Source organism: Nerophis lumbriciformis, linkage group LG07, assembly GCF_033978685.3.
Source record: "Nerophis lumbriciformis linkage group LG07, RoL_Nlum_v2.1, whole genome shotgun sequence".
Classification (NCBI taxonomy): Eukaryota; Metazoa; Chordata; class Actinopteri; order Syngnathiformes; family Syngnathidae; genus Nerophis; species Nerophis lumbriciformis.
The window spans coordinates 9,919,905-9,942,184 of record NC_084554.2 but is presented as its reverse complement, the minus strand read 5'-3'; the positions used below and the strand labels follow the sequence as shown (position 1 = coordinate 9,942,184).

The 22,280-nt window shown below is 38.4% G+C and overlaps 1 protein-coding gene across 2 annotated transcripts in view; it reads right to left on the bottom strand.

Annotated features, from left to right (window-relative positions):
• The window catches only part of nsmaf (neutral sphingomyelinase (N-SMase) activation associated factor), a 58,080-nt gene that overhangs the window by 11,284 nt on the left and 24,516 nt on the right, over positions 1-22,280 (bottom strand). For both annotated transcript variants that reach the window (XR_009815781.1, XM_061965860.1), the window contains exons 12-23: positions 17,245-17,353; positions 16,995-17,171; positions 16,790-16,869; positions 15,368-15,458; positions 15,223-15,286; positions 15,106-15,157; positions 14,917-15,037; positions 8,702-8,833; positions 7,064-7,106; positions 6,834-7,003; positions 1,365-1,476; positions 1,241-1,299 (exon numbers count right to left, since the gene is read on the bottom strand). Coding sequence is in view for 1 of the 2 variants with exons in the window: in XM_061965860.1 (XP_061821844.1) it covers positions 1,241-1,299; positions 1,365-1,476; positions 6,834-7,003; positions 7,064-7,106; positions 8,702-8,833; positions 14,917-15,037; positions 15,106-15,157; positions 15,223-15,286; positions 15,368-15,458; positions 16,790-16,869; positions 16,995-17,171; positions 17,245-17,353 (1,210 nt within the window). In the remaining variant the exon portion in view is untranslated. The remainder of the gene's footprint in view (positions 1-1,240; positions 1,300-1,364; positions 1,477-6,833; positions 7,004-7,063; positions 7,107-8,701; positions 8,834-14,916; positions 15,038-15,105; positions 15,158-15,222; positions 15,287-15,367; positions 15,459-16,789; positions 16,870-16,994; positions 17,172-17,244; positions 17,354-22,280) is intronic.

Genomic DNA, 22,280 nt, shown 5'->3' with positions numbered 1-22,280 from the left:
ACACGAACAGGGACGGATTCAAGTTGCACCAGTGGCCCAAAGATGCGAAAGTGGCAAGAAATTGGACGTTTGTTCCGCACACTTTACCGACGAAAGCTATGCTACGACAGAGATGGCAAGAATGTGTGGATATCCTGCGACACTCAAAGCAGATGCATTTCCAACGATAAAGTCAAAGAAATCTGCCGCCAGACCCCCATTGAATCTGCCGGAGTGTGTGAGCAATTCAGGGACAAAGGTCCTCGGTAGCACAGCAAGCAATGGTGGCAGTTTGTTCCCGCAGACGAGCGAGCTAAACCCCCTGGATGTCTTGGCTCACACCGTCCCTTATGCCACCGAAGATGATCAAGAGAAGAATATCGACCCTAGCTTCCCTGGCCTGCTGACATCAACTCCAAAACTGGACAGATCAGCTTTCAGGAAAAGAGAGCGGATGAGGGTATGTCTACAGAATATATTAATTGATGAAAACTGGGCTGTCTGCACTCTCAAAGTGCATGTTGTTGCCAAATGTATTTCATATGCTGTAAACCTAGTTCATAGTTGTTAGTTTCCTTTAATGCCAAACAAACACATACCAATCGTTGGTTAGAAGGCGATCGCCGAATTGGTCCTCGCTTTCTCCCGTGTCGCTGGCTGTCGTGTCGTTTTCGTCGGTTTCGCTTGCATACGGTTCAAACCGATATGGCTCAATAGCTTCAGTTTCTTCTTCAATTTCGTTTTCGCTACCTGCCTCCACACTACAACCATCCGTTTCAATACATGCGTAATCTGTTGAATCGCTTAAGCCGCTGAAATCCGAGTCTGAATCCGAGCTAATGTCGCTATAGCTTGCTGTTCTATGCGCCATGTTTGTTTGTGTTGGCTTCACTATGTGACGTCACAGGAAAATGGACGGGTGGCTAAAATCAGGCACTTTGAAGCTTTTTTTAGGGATATTGCGTGATGGGTAAAATTTTGAAAAAAACTTCGAAAAATAAAATAAGCCACTGGGAACTGATTTTTAATGGTTTTAACCATTCTGAAATAATGATAATGTTCCCCTTTAAGATATTTTTGGGTTCATTGAGGTTAGCTAATTTGACTTGTTTTGGAAAGTCTTGACAAGCCAAATTGTCTTGTTCTATTGGCAGATCATTTTGCTTAGTTCAACTAAAATACCCCTCATTTTTGTATTTTTTTTCTTCTTGTTTTTGAACACTGACTTTTTGCAGTGCAGAAAATAAAGGTTTTGCAGTACCTTGGGACGTGGTGAAAATGGAAGCTCCGTCTCGGGTCACAGCGATGGCCGTCACCGCCCTGTGCAATCAGTCCAATGTTACACGTCACGTCAAAACACTGGCAACGTGCGCGTGGGCACGTACTCCTTGTGGATCTTGTGGCGGCAGGCTGGCGTCAGGCGGCTCATGTTGGACCACGCCAACTTCCTGCTCTCCTCCGTCAGGTCCTCGAAGGACGAGTCCTCGTTTAGAGAGCCTGCGAACAAACATCAGTACTTGTTAGTACAAACTGGGGTTGTACCGCGATACTAATTAATCATATTCTGTACTATACCGCCTCTAAAAAGTACCGGTCTACACCTGACATCCACTGTAATGATACCAAGTACAGGCACGTATCTAGTCGATACTACTATGATTACATCAATATTTTTTAGCATCACAAAATCTTTTTTCGTTTAAAAAAAATGTATGTTATGTTTATAAACTCAGGAAATACATCCCTGGACACATGAGGACTTAAATTATGACTAGAGATGTCCGATAATGGCTTTTTTGCCGATATCTAATATTGTCCAACTCTTAATTACCGATACCGATATCAACCGATACCGATAAATACAGTCGTGGAATGAACACATTATTATGCCTAATTTTGTTGTGATGCCCCGCTGGATGCATTAAACAATGTAACAAGGTTTTCCAAAATAAATCAACTCAAGTTATGGAAAAAAAATGCCAACATGGCACTGCCATATTTATTATTGAAGTCACAAAGTGCATTATTTTTTATAACATGGCTCAAAACAGCAGCTTGAAATTTGGGACATTGGGAGGTTGAGGTGGGCGGGGTTGGGGTTGAGGTGGGGGGGCGGGGGGGTGTATATTGTAGCGTCCCGGAAGAGTTAGTGCTGCAAGGGGTTCTGGGTATTTGTTCTGTTGTGTTACGGTGCGGATGTTCTCCCGAAATGTGTTCGCCATTCTTGTTTGGTGTGGGTTCACAGTGTGGCGCATATTTGTAACAGTGTTAAAGTTGTTTATACGGCCACCCTCAGTGTGACCTGTATGGCTGTTGACCAAGTATGCTTGCATTCACTCGTGTGTGTGTGTGAAAAGCCGTAAATATTATGTGATTGGGCCGGCACGCAAAGGCAGTACCTTTAAGGTTTATTGGCGCTCTGTACTTCTCCCTACGTCCGTGTACACAGCGACGTTTTAAAAAGTCATACATTTTACTTTTTGAAACCGATACCGATAATTTCCGATATTACATTTTAAAGCATTTATTGGCCGATAATATCGGCAGTCCGATGTTATCGGACATCCCTAATTATGACCAATGTATGATCCTGTAACTACTTGGTATCGGATTGATACCTAAATGTGTGGTATCATCCAAAACTAATGTAAAGTATCCAAACAGAAGAATAAGTGATTATTACATTTTAACAGAAGAAGTGTAGATAGAACATGTTAAAAGAGAAAGTAAGCAGATATTAACAGTAAATGAACAAGTAGATTAATAATAAATTTTTACAGTTTGTCCTTAATAATGTTGACAAAATAATAGGTGTATAAATGACACAATATGTTACTGCATATGTCAGCAGACTAATTAGGAGCCTTTGTTTGTTTACTTACTACTAAAAGACAAGTTTTCTAGTATGTTCACTATTTTATTTAAGGACTAACTTGCAATAATAAACATATGTTTCATGTACCCTAAGATTTATTGTTAAAATAAAGCCAATAATGACATTTTTTGTGGTTCCCTTTATTTAGAAAAGTATTGAAATACATATTGGTACCGGTACCAAAGTATTGGTATAGGGACAACACTAGTACAAACACTTTATTACAATATTATATTAGCAGTACAATTTAAACCGCTTTTTCCTTTTGTGACTGTTCCAAAATGTCATAAATTCTTTGTTTCTTTCAGGATTCACACTGTAATGACATTTATTTATGCAAATGTTTGCACATTTATTACAATCAAAACGTAACAAAAGGTACTTATAACCTCATTTTGAGGAGAAAATTACATTTTTGGAAAAAGTATTGCAGATAAAATGTATACAGTGTTCTTGTTCTGCTAATACTGTACTTCCTCAACCAGCCTCATCAATACAATAACAAATGATGGATATCTTCCACTGACACACAAAATCAAACATGCCGTATTTTTCGGACTATAAGGCGCACTTAAAATCATTTTTTTCCCCCTCAAAACTCGACAGTGCGCCTTATAACCCGGTGCGCCTAATGTACGGCATCATTCTGGTTGTGCGTACCGACCTCGAAGCAATTTTATTTGGAACATGGTGTAATGATAAGTGTGACCAGTAGATGGCAGTCATACATAAGAGATACGTGTCGACTGCAATATGATGGCAGTAAACAACACCAACATGTTATATGATCCATTGAAAATATAGAACATTACACACGGCGCTCAAAAATCTGTTAAAATTATTTAGTACGACTTTGAAGCCGCACCGCTTGATGGATTGTCGGCCCATTACGGCTACCGTAGTCAGAGATACTAAGTACCGTATTTTTCCGAGTATAAGTCGCACCGACCAAAAATGCATAATAAAGAAGGAAAAAAAACATAGAAGTCGCACTGGAGTATAAGTCGCACCGAACGAAAATGCATAATAAAGAAGGAAAAAAACATATATAAGTCATACTGGAGTATAAGTCGCACCGACCGAAAATGCATAATAAAGAAGGAAAAAAACACATATAAGTCGCACTGGAGTATAAGTCGCACTGGAGTATAAGTCGCACCGACCGAAAATGCACAATAAAGAAGGAAAAAAACATATATAAGTCGCACTGGAGTATAAGTCGCACTGGAGTATAAGTCGCACCGACCGAAAATGCATAATAAAGAAGGAAAAAAACATATATAAGTCATACTGGAGTATATGTCGCACTGACCGAATATGCATAATAAAGAAGGAAAAAAACAGTCGCCGAAAATGCATAATAAAGAAGGAAAAAACATATAAGTCGCACCGGAGTATAAGTCGCACCGACCGAAAATGCATAATAAAGAAGAAAAAACCCATATGTAAGTCGCACTGGAGTATAAGTCGCACCGACCGAAAAATGCATAATAAAGAAGGAAAAAACACATAAGTCATACTGGAGTATAAGTCGCACCGACCGAAAATGCATAATAAAGAAGGAAAAAAAACCTTTTTAATCGCACTGGAGTATAAGTCGCACCGACCGAAAATGCATAATAAAGAAGGAAAAAAACATATATAAGTCGCACCGACCGAAAATGCATAATAAAGAAGGAAAAAAACATATATAAGTCATACTGGAGTATAAGTCGCACCGACCGAATATGCATAATAAAGAAGGAAAAAAACATATATAAGTCATACTGGAGTATAAGTCGCACCGACCGAAAACGCATAGTAAAGAAGGAAAAAAACATATATATGTCATACTGGAGTATAAGTCGCACCGACCGAAAATGCATAATAAAGAAGGAAAAAAACATATATAAGTCGCACTGGAGTATAAGTCGCACCGACCGAAAATGCATAATAAAGAAGGAAAAAAACATATATAAGTCGCACCGACCGAAAATGCATAATAAAGAAGGAAAAAAACATATATAAGTCATACTGGAGTATAAGTCGCACCGACCGAAAATGCATAATAAAGAAGAAAAAACCCACGGAGTACAAGTCGCACCGACCGAAAATGCATAATAAAGAAGGAAAAAACATATATAAGTCATACTGGAGTATAAGTCGCACCGACCGAAAATGCATAATAAAGAAGGAAAAAAACATATATAAGTCGCACTGGAGTATAAGTCGCACCGACCGAAAATGCATAATAAAGAAGGAAAAAAACATATATAAGTCGCACTGGAGTATAAGTCGCACCAACCGAAAATGCATAATAAAGAAGAAAAAAAACCATATATAAGTCGCACTGGAGTATAAGTCGCACCGACCAAAAATGCATAATAAAGAAGGAAAAAAACATCTATAAGTCGCACTGGAGTATAAGTCGCACCGACCGAAAATGCATAATAAAGAAGGGAAAAACATATATAAGTCATACTGGAGTATAAGTCGCACCGACCGAAAATGCATAATAAAGAAGGAAAAAAACATATAAAAGTCGCACTGGAGTATAAGTCGCACCGACCGAAAATGCATAATAAAGAAGGAAAAAAACATATATAAGTCATACTGGAGTATAAGTCGCACCGACCGAAAATGCACAATAAAGAAGGAAAAAAACATATAAGTCGCACTGGAGTATAAGTCGCACCGACCGAAAATGCATAATAAAGAAGGGAAAAAACATATATAAGTCATACTGGAGTATAAGTCGCACCGACCGAAAAATGCATAATAAAGGAGGAAAAAAAACATATATAAGTCACACTGGAGTATAAGTCGCACCGACCGAAAATGCATAATAAAGAAGGAAAAAAACATATATAAGTCATACTGGAGTATAAGTCGCACCGACCGAAAATGCATAATAAAGGAGGAAAAAAAACATATTTAAGTCACACTGGAGTATAAATCGCACCGACCGAAAATGCATAATAAAAAAGGAAAAAAACATATATAAGTCATACTGGAGTATAAGTCGTACCGACCGAAAATGCATAATAAAGAAAGAAAAAAACATATATAAGTCGCACTGGAGTATAAATCGCACCGACCAAAAATGCATAATAAAGAAGAAAAAAAACATATATAAGTCGCACTGGAGTATAAGTCGCATTTTGGGGGGAAATTTATTTGATAAAAGCCAACACCAAGAATAGACATTTGAAAGGCAACTTAAAATAAATAAAGAATAGTGAACAACAGGCTGAATAAGTGTACGTTATATGAGGCATAAATAACAGAGAACGTGCCTGGTATGTTAACGTAACATATTATGGTAAGAGTCATTCAAATAACTATAACATATAGAACATGCTATACGTTTACCAAACAATCTGTCACTCCTAATCGCTAAATCCCATGAAATCTTATACGTCTAGTCTCTTACGTGAATGAGATAAATAATATTATTTGATATAATGTGTTAATAATTTCACACATAAGTCGCTCCTGAGTATAAGTCGCACCCCCGGCCAAACTATGAAAAAAACTGCGACTTATAGTCCGAAAAATACGGTAGTGCGACTCGGATGAATTATACCAAACAAGAAGGGAATTGATCCAGTTAAAGTGGTATTTTTCTAAATTTAATGAGCACACTTGTATTTTTTTGGGGCCATTTTTGTTCTATTTTCACAAATCTATTATGCCTGTTAGGAACTCAAAATAACAGACTTGCCATATTTTGCTTTCATCCAAAAAACGTATCAAGATGCTTACCTCGTAGGCATTTGTATGTGAAAAAGAATGGTCCTATTTTATTTAACAATATGAGAAGCTTTTGGCGTAGACAATGCTTTTTTTTTTTAGGTAAGATTAAAAAAAAGACATGAATTAGATGAATTAATTACAGATCATGATTAATTAATCACACATTTACCTTAATTGCTATTGAGTGAAATCAGTCTAGACCGCTAGAGGGCTCAACTTTGACCTCCAGATCAACAGGACTGACCTGGGGCGAGGTCGCTGATGGGCGAGGTGAGGCTGGGGCTCCTGGGGAAGTTCTGCTGCAGCCTCGGCGTGATCCTCTGAGGATGAGGAGTGGTGAAGAGTTGTGTGGGGGTCTGACCGAACTCTAGTATTTGTGTCAACATGGCCACGCGCTGGTCGGCGTCCTTGATGCTGTCAAACAAACAACGTGGGGGTTCAAGGCTGAAGGTGTGTTGGCAAAAGGCTTCCTACCTGTCACAATCCACGCCGCCTTCGTAGGTCAGCGGATGAAAGACTGGAGGAGGAAGACACGACTTTTACAAACCCCGTTTCCATATGAGTTGGGAAATTGTGTTAGATGTAAATATAAACGGACTACAATGATTTGCAAATCCTTTTCAACCCATATTCAGTTGAATATGCTACAAAGACAACATATTTGATGTTCAAACTCATAAACTTTATTTCTTTTTTGCAAATAATAATTAACTTAGAATTTCATGGCTGCAACACGTGCCAAAGTAGTTAACAACACTCAGTAAACGTTTGGGAACTGAGGAGACACATTTTTTAAGCTCCTCAGGTGGAATTATTTCCCATTCTTGCTTGATGTACAGCTTAAGTTGTTCAACAGTCCGGGGGTCTCTGTTGTGGTATTTTAGGCTTCATAATGCGCCGCACATTTTCAATGGGAGACAGGTCTGGACTACAGGCAGGCCAGTCTAGTACCCGCACTCTTTTACTATGAAGCCACATTGATGTAACACGTGGCTTGGCATTGTCTTGCTGAAATAAGCAGGGGCGTCCATGGTAACGTTGTTTGGATGGCAACATATGTTGCTCCAAAACCTGTATGTACCTTTCAGCATTAATGGCGCCTTCACAGATGTGTAAGTTACCCATGTCTTGGGCACTAATGCACCCCCATACCATCACAGATGGTGCCTTTTCAACTTTGTGCCTATAACAATCCGGATGGTTCTTTTCCTCTTTGGTCCGGAGGACACGACGTCCACAGTTTCCAAAAACAATTTGAAATGTGGACTCGTCAGACCACAGAACACTTTTCCACTTTATATCAGTCCATCTTAGATGAACTCAGGCCCAGCGAAGTGTTTCTGGGTGTTGTTGATAAACGGTTTTCGCCTTGCATAGGAGAGTTTTAACTTTCACTTACAGATGTAGCGACCAACTGTAGTTACTGACAGTGGGTTTCTGAAGTGTTCCTGAGCCCATGTGGTGATATCCTTTACACACTGATGTCACTTGTTGATGTAGTACAGCCTGAGGGATCGAAGGTCACGGGCTTAGCTGCTTACATGCAGTGATTTCTCCAGATTCTCTGAACCCTTTGATGATATTACGTACCGTAGATGGTGAAATTCCTAAATTCCTTGCAATAGCTGGTTGAGAAAGGTTTTTCTTAAACTGTTCAACAATTTGCTCACGCATTTGTTGACAAAGTGGTGACCCTCGCCCCATCCTTGTTTGTGAATGACTGAGCATTTCATGGAATCTACTTTTATACCCAATCATGGCACCCACCTGTTCCCAATTACCCTGCACACCTGTGGGATGTTCCAAATAAGTGTTTGATGAGCATTCCTCAACTTTATCAGTATTTATTGCCACCTTTCTCAACTTCTTTGTCACGTGTTGCTGGCATCAAATTCTAAAGTTAATGATTATTTGCAAAAAAAAAAAATGTTTATCAGTTAGAACATCAAATATGTTGTCTTTGTAGCATATTCAATTGAATATGGGTTGAAAAGAATTTGCAAATCATTGTATTCCGTTTATATTTACATCTAACACAATTTCCCAACTCATATGGAAACGGGGTTTGTATTTTGAAACTCCCACTTGGCTACTTTGGATGCTTTTGAATACCGTTATTGGCCGTGACTGCTTCGCTGCCTTTCTGCTTGAAACCAAACACCAAGTCGATCCACTCATGAAGGTGCTCGGACACATACGGACTCTCCAGCGCCATCTTGTGCTTCTCAAGGAAATCTTTAGTGTCTGTAGTGGCGAGCAGAGAGAACACTTAATAGCTGATGTGCACTTACATTCTTACACTGCAAAAACTGAAATCTAAGTAAGATGAAATATCTCAAATAAGGGTGGTATTTGCTTATTTTCTGTCTGATAAGATCATTCTTCTCACTAAGCAGATTTTATGTTAGAGTGTTTTACTTGTTTTAAGTGTTTTGGTCCTAAATGATCTCAGTAAGATATTACAGCTTGTTGCTGAGATTTGATGACCTATATTGAGTAAAACATGCTTGAAACTAGAATATCAACTGTTGTGTCATCAACACTCACAAGTATAAGACTACTTTTTTAAAGCAATAATTTCTTATTTCAAGCATGAAATAAAACATTATGACTTTGACACAATTGTGTCTCATAATTAAAACAGATGACAGCCAAATGGACTTTGCTGTTTTATTTTCAATGAAACAATAGAAAATACGTACTCATATAGTAGTACAGTTGGCACAGTACAGTAAACTGACAGTTAATATTTAAACATTTAACTTTTCAAACAATTTTGAACAGAAATAGTTCATGCACATTCAGATAAATTCCTCAAAATTACAATAAAAAAAAATTGGCCGGGGGCCGAGCTGTATATATATATATATATATATATATATATATATATATATATATATATATATATATATGTCTTAATAAGGTTATCCAAAAAATAGTGCTCGATACCGTAGTAGAGCGCAAGAAACCTGATTGCCCTCTCAACGGGGGGTGCTTACAAACATCAGTTGTTTACCAATCTAAGGTAACACGCAAGGACATTAACACATCCGACACATATGTAGGATTAACCGAGGGAGAGTTTAAAACCAGATGGAACAATCACAAGGCTTCTTTCAGGAACCAAAACCTGCGGAATACTACAGAACTCAGCAAACACATTTGGGACCTCAAAGACAATAATGTTGAATATTCAATAACATGGCAAATTCTTGCATCCAGCACACCTTACAATAGTGGTAATAAAAGATGCAACCTATGCTTGAAAGAGAAACTGTTTATTATATACCGTCCAGACCTGTCATCCCTCAACAAGCGCAGCGAAGTTGTATCAGCATGCCGCCACAGACGGAAACACCTCCTAGGCAACACATGAGCCAATCACCACGCCCCTACGCCAGCCTGTACCCACCCACTCTGTGCCCTATATAAACCATGGTATGTGAATGCTCCCATTAAAATCTCCTGATGATTGAGGGAACCCCTCATGAAACAGGTCTGTAGAGATGAAATAGTCTTGTGATTTTTTTTCCCACACATACATATATATATATATATATATATATATATATATATATATATATATATATATATATATATATATATATATATTCCTTGCGCACTAATTGACTGAAAGAGCACACACTTGGTGCGATGATGTCATGTTATCCATGGGAAAATGCATTTTTAGACCATATGATCTCATATTTGTTTTTCCTACCAAGAAAAGTGCACTTGTTATTAGTGAGAATATACTTATTTTAAGGTATTTTGGGGTTCATTGGGGTTAGCTAATTAGGGACCGAGTCCCTTTGGGACAGAGGACCCTATTGTATTTCTAGTGTTTTACTATTATACCGCCGCCTCTTTGAGCTGTAATTTGACCCCCTTAACATGCTTCAAAACTCACCAAATTGTACACACACATCAGGACTGGCAAAAATTGCGAACTAATCAAAAAAGCAAACCCCAAAACTCAAAATTGCGCTCTAGCGCCCCCTAGGTAGAAAACACAGACAAAACTGCCTGTAACTCCCAGTAGGAATGTCGTAGAGACATGAAACAAAAACCTCTATGTAGGTCTCACTTACACCTATATTTCATACACTGACAACCCCCAGCAAAAATCAACAGGAAGTTTGCAATTACCCCTTCAAACCAAAAGGTGTGTAAAAACAGTCATCTTTTTTCAAACATTATCTACTCTGAGCGCGTTTGTCGTGTCGGCTTCAAATTAGCACAGGAGAGAGATTGAACACTTCTGATTAAAAGTTGATGAAAGAGTTTTAATTACTGCTCCGGTTTGGATTTTATGAGCCCTCAAAGTCGGTCCCGTCCATCGCTGCTTGCAACTTTAATTTATTCTTGTTTTTGAACACTGACTTTTTGCATTGTAGCTGATGTGCACTTACATTCTAAAACTGAAATCTAAGTAAGATTAAATATCTCAAATAAGGGTGATATTTTCTTATTTTCTGTCTGATAAGATAATTCTTCTAACTAAGCAGATTTTATGTTAGAGTGTTTTACTTGTTTTAAGGGTTTTGGTCCTAAATGATCTCAGTAAGATATTACAGCTTGTTGCTGAGATTTGATGACCTATATTGAGTAAAACATGCTTGAAACTAGAATATCAACTGATGCAAAGCTGTGTCATCAACACTCACAAGTATAAAACTACTTTTTTAAAGTAATCTTACTTCAAGCATGGAAAAAAAAAATCATGATGCCGAGCGCATATCATTATGTCAAGATAATGGCACTAGCATTTACTTATTTAAGAATATTTTTCAACATATTGAGCAAAAATGTCTTTTTTTTTCTACCAAGAAAAGTGCACTTATTAGTGAGAATATACTTATTTTAAGGTATTTTTGGGTTCATTGAGGTTAGCTAATTTGACTTGTTTTGGAAAGTCTTGACAAGCCGAATATTCTTGTTCTATTGGCAGATAATAAAATACCCCTCATTTTTGTTTGTTTTTTTCTTGTTTTTGAACACTGACTTTTTGCAGTGTATTACCGCTAGCATCACAGCTAACGTTAGCCATGCTGCTACCTCTCTGCTCGGGGAGGGCGTATACGTATGTGACGTATGACGTGACAGTGTGTGACGTGTAAGAAGGTGCGCTTGTCTGTCTGTGAGAAGCAGAGACAGGAAAGAGTGAGGAGAGCATGTAGTGTAATGCCCGCAGCTAAAAGCAACTGCGTGAGAGTATACTCGATATCACGATATAGTCATTTTCTATATCGCACAGAGACAACCCTGCGATATATCGCGTATATCGATATATCGCTCAGCCCTACAGTGAGGTAAAACAAAATAGAGAAATCAGGGGGGAGAGTTTACCATTTTTTGGGACCGCATTTCCTGCTAGAAAACTTTCCAATGGTTTCTATGTATTACAGGAACTCTTGAAGGGGAACTTTACTTTTTTTGTAATTTTGCCCATCGTTCACAATCATTATGAAAGACAAGAAGACACGTCTTCCTTTTGTAGGATTTTAAAGATGATTAATTAAAAACGCTTGAAAAATGCGGCTAATGTGAGTCACTGTTGTAGCCTTCAAAGTCCTCTGAAACAACTTCAAAACCCTCCATCAATGTTTTGTATAGTGACAGACACCTTCATAACAATATGTAATATGTACAATATACACACTGCAAGTATATGTATATAATGTAGTAACAGACACCTTCAAAACAATATGTAATATGTACAATATACACACTGCAAGTATATATATAATGTAGTAACAGACACCTTCATAACAATATGTAATATGTACAATATACACACTGCAAGTATATATATAATGTAGAAACAGATACCTTCATAATATGTAATACGTACAATATACACTGCAAGTACATATATAATGTAGTAACAGACACCTTTGTAACAATATGTAATATGTACAATATACACACAGCAAGTATATATATAATGTAGTAACAGACACCTTCATAACAATATGGAATATGTACAATATACACACTGCAAGTATATATATATAATATAGTAACAGACACCTTCATAACAATATGTAATATGTACAATATACACACTGCAAGTATATATATAATGTAGAAACAGATACCTTCATAATATGTAATACGTACAATATACACTGCAAGTACATATATAATGTAGTAACAGACACCTTCGTAACAATATGTAATATGTACAATATACACACAGCAAGTATATATATAATGTAGTAACAGACACCTTCATAACAATATGGAATATGTACAATATACACACTGCAAGTATATATATATAATATAGTAACAGACACCTTCATAACAATATGTAATATGTACAATATACACACTGCAAGTATATATATAATGTAGAAACAGATACCTTCATAATATGTAATACGTACAATATACACTGCAAGTACATATATAATGTAGTAACAGACACCTTCGTAACAATATGTAATATGTACAATATACACACTGCAAGTATATATATAATGTAGCAACAGACACCCTCATAACAATATGTAATATGTACAATATACACACTGCAAGTATATATATAATGTAGGAAGAGACACCTTGATAACAATATGTAATATGTACAATATACACACTGCAAGTATATATATAATGTAGAAACAGACACCTTCATAATATGTACTATGTATAATATACACACTGCAAGTACATATGTAATGTAGTAACAGACACCTTCAAAACAATATGTAATATGTACAATATACACACTGCAAGTATATATATAATGTAGCAACAGACACCCTCATAACAATATGTAATATGTACAATATACACACTGCAAGTATATATATAATGTAGGAAGAGACACCTTGATAACAATATGTAATATGTACAATATACACACTGCAAGTATATATATAATGTAGAAACAGACACCTTCATAATATGTAATATGTATAATATACACACTGCAAGTACATATGTAATGTAGTAACAGACACCTTCAAAACAATATGTAATATGTACAATATACACACTGCAAGTACCGTATATATGTATATATATATATATATATATATATATATATATATATATATATATATATATATATAAATGTAGTAACAGACACCTTCATAACACTATGTAATATGTACAATATACACACTGCAAGTATATATGTAATGCAGTAACAGACACCTTCATAACATTATGTAATATGTACAATATACACACTGCAAGTATATATATAATGTAGGAAGAGACACCTTGATAACATGTAATATGTACAATATACACACTGCAAGTATATATATAATGTAGAAACAGACACCTTCATAATATGTAATATGTACAATATACACACTGCAAGTACATATATAATGTAGTAACAGACACCTTCATAACAATATGTAATATGTACAATATACACACTGCAAGTATATATATAATGTAGTAACAGACACCTTCATAACAATATGTAATATGTATAATATACACGCTGCAAGTATATATATAATGTAGTAACAGACACCTTCATAACAATATGTAATATGTATAATATACACACTGCAAGTATATATATAATGTAGTAACAGACACCTTCATAACAAAATGTACCGTACAATATACACACTGTAAGTATATATATATAATGTAGTAACAGACACCTTCATAACATTATGTAATATGTACAATATACACACTGCAAGTATATATATAATGTCGTAACAGACACCTTCATAACAATATGTAATATGTATAATATACACACTGCAAGTATGTATATATAATGTAGTAACAGACACCTTCATAACAATATGTAATATGTACAATATACACACTGCAAGTATATATATAATGTAGTAACAGACACCTTCATAACAATATGCAATATGTATAATATACACACTGCAAGTATATATATAATGTAGTAACAGACACATTCATAACAATATGTAATATGTATAATATACACACTGCAAGTATATATATAATGTAGTAACAGACACCTTCATAACAATATGTAATATGTACAATATACACACTGTAAGTATATATATATAATGTAGTAACAGACACCTTCATAACATTATGTAATATGTACAATATACACACTGTAAGTATATATATATAATGTAGTAACAGACACCTTCATAACAATATGTAATATGTACATGTTTTCCATTTAAGTATAGTTTAAGGACCACCGCCGTTCCATAAATATCGAATTGTCGCCAATATTGGATAATATATAAACAATTGCCATCCCTATCCAGGAACAAAGTACACATCCTATACTTATTTAACTGCAAGTGTGAAAGTGCATATTATGGTAGACCGCCTATGGCGAAGTTCACCTGAGGCCCATGGTGGCAGGGATACATCGCCAACGTAGCTTCCGTTCTGCCGTCGGCCCAGATCCAGGTTCAGTTGGTTCCTCAAGAAGCTGGGGTCATCCCCGTAAAACTCTGGAATTAGCTGATTGATAAAAAATGAGCTTGTGGCAAAAATAACTGTGCTATACAGTGTGATCTAATATCATTTACCTCTTTAAAGTCCGTTGCCCCCTCTAAGCAGTTTTTCCAGGTTTCACCAACACTGCAAAAGCAAGGAATGTCTGTTAGTGATGGCACACTCGGTACTTTGGTTCCAAATACATTTACCTGTTAAACATGCGGTCTGCGTGGTCAAAGCGGCCATTCTGCAGACACAACATGTGTTCTGGAGCTGTGAGGGGCACACACACACACACACACACGCAATCACCACACGCTGTGTTTAAAGTCAAGTGGGAGGCGTATGACTTACCCACTCTGACCAGGTAAAAGAGGACGTAGCCCGGAGAGGAGTAATGGCTGCCATACATGAAGCGAGGCTCAGGCATGCCTGTGAAGCGACACTGTAAACATACAAAGAATATTAGCAGCTGTATGATTATTGACAGATTTTTATTCAGTTACATGAGAGGGGTGAAAATATTATTATTGTAATTTTATTGTATTGTCTACATCAGGGGTACTGATTGATTGCGCAATGGGTGTGGGTCAATCACCAGGATTTAAAAAAAATGACATCATTACCGAATATAAATCTTCACAATATTCGCTGCCTGGGAACGCAGTATGAAGAAAAAAACGGCAGGCAGGAACTCGAGAAACACTTTTATTTCAACACACCTGCGGTGAGCGGTATAGACTTGGACTTTTTTTTTTCTCCTCCCGTCTTCTCCCTGCTTGCTCTCTTTGTCTTGTCTTGTCTACACTTTTTTTGAAGCCTCTTTCTTTGTGTTGTCCTCCAAATTTAAACATCAGACGTGGAATTGATCAGCTGGACTCTCGACTCAATTGACAAAATCTTTTCGATGAGAAAAAGAGGTTTGGTGGAGCCTGACTGCCCTGATGGAACCATTGCTGCGGGGTACGTGAGAGATTCCTGGGACAAATGGAGTATCATGTGCCTCTCAGTCCTTTCCATAGAGGACGTGGAAGACATCTACCTATTTGGAACCGTGATTTGCGGGGCACCTGCTGATTGGGCTGGGCATTGCTCTGGTGTATCGTCGAATTCGTAAGATGAAGGCAGCCACTCAAGGAGCCCAAAGGATGTTCGTCGCAATGGAAGGTTTGGGTCGGGCTGTGGGATCACAGTCTGGGGCGATTTCTGAACTGAATCGCAAGATGGATCACATCATGGAGAAGCTTGTTGAAAGGGAACAATTGGATATGAGAGCGAATAGAACAGACAAGCCATTGTAATGTCTGCTCGCGGAAAAACAAAAATCCTAATCTTCGATTTGACTCCCTCGAAAGGCCTTGACGCTGCAACAACAGGAGCAGGCTGTTTTGTAAACATCCCCGAGGACTCTCAAAGATGGACGCTTTTGACCTTCCTCCCTCCTCAATGACACCTGGAAGTCGAACTTTGCTTGCATTGTATACAGAACACAACACCACTACACCCAAAGACAATGGGCATATACACAAAAACACACCCCACCCAACGCCTTCACCACCGCTTGATTCCCCTTCGGGATGATGGACGGCTGAGTAGCGCTTTATAGCAGCAGGCCGGCCTCCAGGGCCCCAACTCCCCCCCCCAGTGTAAAAATTATTGTTACCTGTGGTTTATTATTATTTTTTATGTGATTGCCTGAAATAAATAAATAAATGGAAAAAAATAAATAAATGAAATGCTATCATAACAGGACATCTTGTACTGATCAAGCCTCACCAGCAATCGGTCCAGGCGCTCCTTGTTTAACGCACCGACAGGTTTGCTCAGGTCCCGAAACGTGACGGGGTTTGTCAAATCTTAAAGACAGAAAGAAGCGCGGCCATAAACGACACACGTACTCTACATATTGCAATTTTCGTTATAACTGATGGCAATTTCATCAAAAAGGTGTCACACTCTGCAAGAAGTGCTGCAAACCCACCTAGTTGTGTACTCGTGTAGTCGCCAATCACCCAAGGGAAGACGGGGTACTGCGAGAGGTCGTTGCAGCTGCGGTCCGCGAGGTTGTTGAGGTGGAGGAGATACTGGTAGTTGCTCAGGTGGCCACGCTGCCACTGCAGCATGTAGCTTTCTGCCGTGTGCTCCGTGATGTGGTTGTCTTGACAGGGAGAGGAAACATTCTCTTTCGCTCGTGCTGGATTTTAGCAACGCACACTTTCATCGTGACTCACCCATGAACGTGGCGATGTAATAATACATTTCATCTCGGTCTCCCGTGTTGTAAAACTTGAGATAAATGTCCGAGCAGAAGTCGTTCTCAGAACAGAACACCTCCAAACCCTGAACGGAGCAGAGAGGAGATTGTACATAAATATTTTTAGATGCATCGCAATTCGGACATGCACGATTACAAAATTGATTGGTAAACGTCAATAATGGATAATCGATGTATTTATTGTAAATAAAGTAATGCAGACAATTCTAAAATGTGGCTGACCTCACCGAGAGATCCGACCAACTCCTTTATTATAGAGCACTTATGGTCCGGGTTTTGCACACATTTTCATTAATTTAATACATTTGGGAATTCATTTACCGTATTTTTCGGATTATAAATCGCTCCGGAGTCTAAGTTGCACCGGCTGAAAATGCATAATAAACAAGGAAAAAAACATATATACCGGTAAGTTGCACTAGAGCAGGGGTCGGCAACCCGCGGCTCTTTAGCGCTGCCCTAGTGGCTCCCTGGAGCTTTTCCAAAGATGTATGAAAAATGGAAAAAGATGAGGGGAAATAATTTTTTGTTTGTTTTAATATGGTTTCTGTAGGAGGCCAAACATGACACAAACCTCCCTAATTGTTATAAATCCCACTGTTTATATTAAACATGCTTCACTGATTCGAGTATTTGGCGAGCGCCGTTTTGTCCTACTAATTTTGGCGGTCCTTGAACTCACTGTAGTTTGTTTACATGTATAACTTTCTCCGACTTTCTAGGACGTGTTTTATGCCACTTCTTTTTCTGTCTCATTTTGTCCACCAAACTTTTATCGTTGTGCATGAATGCACAAAGGTGAGTTTTGTTGATGTTATTGACTTGTGTGGAGTGCTAATCAGACATATTTGGTCACTGCATGACTGCAAGCTAATTGATGCTAACATGCTATTTAGGCTAGCTATATGTACATATTCCATCATTATGCCTTGTTTGTAGCTATATTTGAGCTCATTTAGTTTCCTTTAAGTCCTCTTAATTAAATTTATATCTCATGACACACTATCTGTATGTAATATGGCTTTTCATTTTTTTGCGGCTCCAGACAGATTTGTTTTTGTATTTTTGGTCCAATATGGCTCTTTCAACATTTTGGGTTGCCGACCCCTGCACTAGAGTATAAGTCGCATTTTTTGGAGAAATTTTTCGCCAGTCCCTTACAAGTTTCTTGCTTACTCCAAACTTTCTTTCTGCTGCTCGATTGCCGTTTCATTACTTCCAGCTTGTAACCTGCAGTATATGATTTCCTTTTCGGTGCCATTTTTGTTCAGCCCTTCTCAGTTTTTATAAGTTACCGCCAATGTTGTAATGATCAATTTTCATAGGTACGGAAGTAGTAACAGGTAGCATCTTTTTTTTCACAATGCACTTCTGCCATGACCCGCCTAGTCTCTTACGTAAATGAGATAAATAATATTATTAGATATTTTACGGTAATGTGTTAATCATTTCACACATAAATCGCTCCAGAGTACCGCTGCTGCCCACTGCTCCCCTCACCTCCCAGGGGGTGAACAAGGAGATGGGTCGAATGCAGAGGACACATTTCACCACACCTAGTGTGTGTGTGTGTGACAATCATTGGTACTTTTTATAAGTCGCACCCCCGGCCAAACTATTAAAAAATTGACAATTTCACAGACCGAAAGAGTTTAGGCTGGAGTTGAGCACTTATTTCGCCTAACCCAGGGGTCAGCAACCCGCGGCTCCGGAGCCGAATGCGGCTCTTTGATCACTCTGATGCGGCTCAGCTGCATACTTGCCGACCCCCCCGATTTTTCCGGGAGACTTCCGAATTCCAGTGCCTCTCCCGAAAATCTCCCGGGGTAACCATTCTCCGATTTTCACCAGGACAACAATAGTGAGGGCGTGCCATGCTGGCACTGCGTCAGCTTTTTTCACCATACTATCTGCGTGCCGGCCCAGTCACATGTTGTATGGGGTTTATACCTACACACGTAAGTGACTGCAAGGCATACTTGGTCAACAGCAATACAGGTTACACTGAGGGTGGCGATATAAACAACTTTAACACTCTTACTAATATGCGCCACAATGTGAACCCACACCAAACAAGAATGACAAACACAGAACAAATACCCAGAATCCCATGCATCCCTAACTCTTCCGGGTTACATTATACACCCCCGCTGCCACCAAACCCCGCCCCTCCACCTCAACCGACGCACGGAAGGGGGGAAGAGGGGAGTTGATGTGTGGGGGGAGGTGTTTATGTTGTGTTATGGTGCGGATGTTCTCCCAAAATGTGTTTGTCATTCTTGTTTGGTGTGGGTTCACATTGTGGCGCATATTAGTAAGAGTGTTAAAGTTGTTTATATCGCCACCCTCAATGTAACCTGTATGGTTGTTGCGCAAGTACGCCTTGCAGTGACTTATGTGTGCAGGCAGAGGCCGCTTACAACATGTAACCGGGCTGGCACGCTGTTAGTACAGACTGTAGAAGGCGCTAATGGCAGTGCCATCACGGCACGCCCTTATTAGTTATTTGGGTGACAATCAGCAGACATTCGAGAGGATAGAAGCCCTGAATTATGGGAATCTCCCGGAAAAATCGGGAAGGTTGGCAAGTATGACGCTGTCAAGCACCATTCATATAAAACTTGCACCTTAATATGAAAATGTAATGTTAGTGCGGCCCGCAAAATAACGTCTCACGGGCCGCGTGTCTGAGACCCCTGGATTATACATAGCACAAAGCAAAAAAAACTTTGTATGCAATGTTATTTCATTTTAAATTTCAAAAGAGTTTTGTGGCTCCCATTGTTTTCTTTAATTTGTGTAAACAGGTCAAAATGGCTCTTTGAGTGGTAAAGGTTGCCGACCCCTGGCCTAACCCTATAAAAAAAATCCCAAATACAAGATACAAGTAGTAAAACCAGGAGACATCGGGCTCTGATCTTCAGCTCCATAGAAATGTCAAGTTTCCTTTACACAATATATTATAAATACCGTATTTTTCAGACTATAAGTCGCAGTTTTTTTTCATAGTTTGGCCGGGGGTGCGACTTATACTCAGGAGCGACTTATGTGTGAAATTATTAACACATTAGCGTAAAATATCAAATAATATTTTTTTATCTCATTCACGGAAGAGACGAAGCAAAATGTCCGCAATCATCACTCACACGTCAACCAAAAAGAATTTGGCGGGGGAGGGTATGGCAGAAGTGCATTGTGGGTCATAGGATGCTAACTGCTATATGCTATACGCTACTGCCGGAGCTATTAAAATGGATAATTTCTACTTTGGCGGTAACTTATAAAAACTGAGAAGGGCTGAACTAAAATGGCACCAAAAAGGAAATCATATACTGCAGATTACAAGCTGGACGTAGTGAAATATGCAGCAGAAAACGGCGATCGAGCAGCAGAAAGAACGGACGCTAGCGGGGCGTACCAGGAGCGACAACGAGGAAGAAGATTTCATGGGATTTAGCGATTAGGAGTGACAGATTGTTTGGTAAACGTATGGCATGTTCTATATGTTATAGTTATTTGAATGACTCTTACCATAATATGTTACGTTAACATACCAGTTGGTTATTTATGCCTCATATAACGTACACTTATTCAGCCTTTATTTATTTTAAATTGCCTTTCAAATGCCTATTCTTGGTGTTGGCTTTTATCAAATACATTTCCCCCAAAAATGCGACTCCAGTGCGACGTATATATGTTTTTTTCCTTCTTTATTATGCATTTTCGACCGGTGCGACGTATACTCCGGAGCGACTTATACTCCGAAAAATACGGTACACTTTGTACATAAACACTATTCAAATATATACACAGTAGGGTTGTCCCGATACCAATATTTTGGTACCTGGAAAATGTATTTTGATACTTTTCTAAATAAAGGGGACCACAAAAACGGCATTATTGGCTTTATATTAACAAAAAATCTTAGGGTACATTAAACATATGTTTCTTATTGCAATTTTGTCCCGAAATAAACTAGTGAACATACAAGACAACTTGTCTTTTATTAGTAAGTAAACAAAAAAAGACTCCTAATTAGTCTGCTGACGTATGCAGTAACATGTTGTGTCATTTATCATTCTATTATTTTGTTAAAATTATTAAGGACAAACTGTAAAATGGTTCATTAACTGTTAATATTTGCTTACTTTCTGTTTCAACATGTTCTATCTACACTTCTGTTAAAATGTAATAATCACTTATTCTTCTGTTGTTTGGATACTTTACATTAGTTTTGGATGATACCACAAATTTGGGTATCGATCCGATACCAAGTAGTTACAGGATCATACGATGGTCATAATTTAAGTCCTCATGTGTCCAGGGACATATTTCCTGAGTTTATAAACATAATATGAAAAATATCGATGTAATCATAGTAGTATCGACTAGATACGCCCTTGTACTTGATATCATTACAGTGGATGTCAGGTGTAGATCCACCCATGGCGTTTGTTTACATTGTGACGCTGGTGAGCTATTGTGTAGTGAAGCATGTTTAGCAGGGATGATACTTGTAAGAAACGTACTTTATTTGTCGCCATGGAGACGAGGATTAGTGATTTAGAAGTAGCTAAAACACTGCCGACTGCGGCTGGACGTTAGCCGCTAGCTAGCTAGTAGAGATGCGCGGATAGGCAATTATTTCATCTGCAACCACATCACAAAAGTCGTCAACCATCCGCCATCCACCCGAACTAAGATTTAATCAAAACCGCACCCGCCCGCCATCCGCCACCCGCCCGATGTTATATATCTAATATAGACGATGCAAGGCATTAGTGAGGTTATAAAGCTTTTGCCTGTTAAAGAAAGGAGACTGATCCAATGTAGAAGAGACATTCAATGCGTACCACGCTGTCACGGCCCAGACGCACACCAGTGCGCAATGATCTGGGAGCCGCGCTGAGCGCACCTCCAAGCGCGCTCGCACCACTCAAACTGCTGCAGGCAGCTGCGTTCACACATGCATCTGTAAGCCTTGTTTTAACA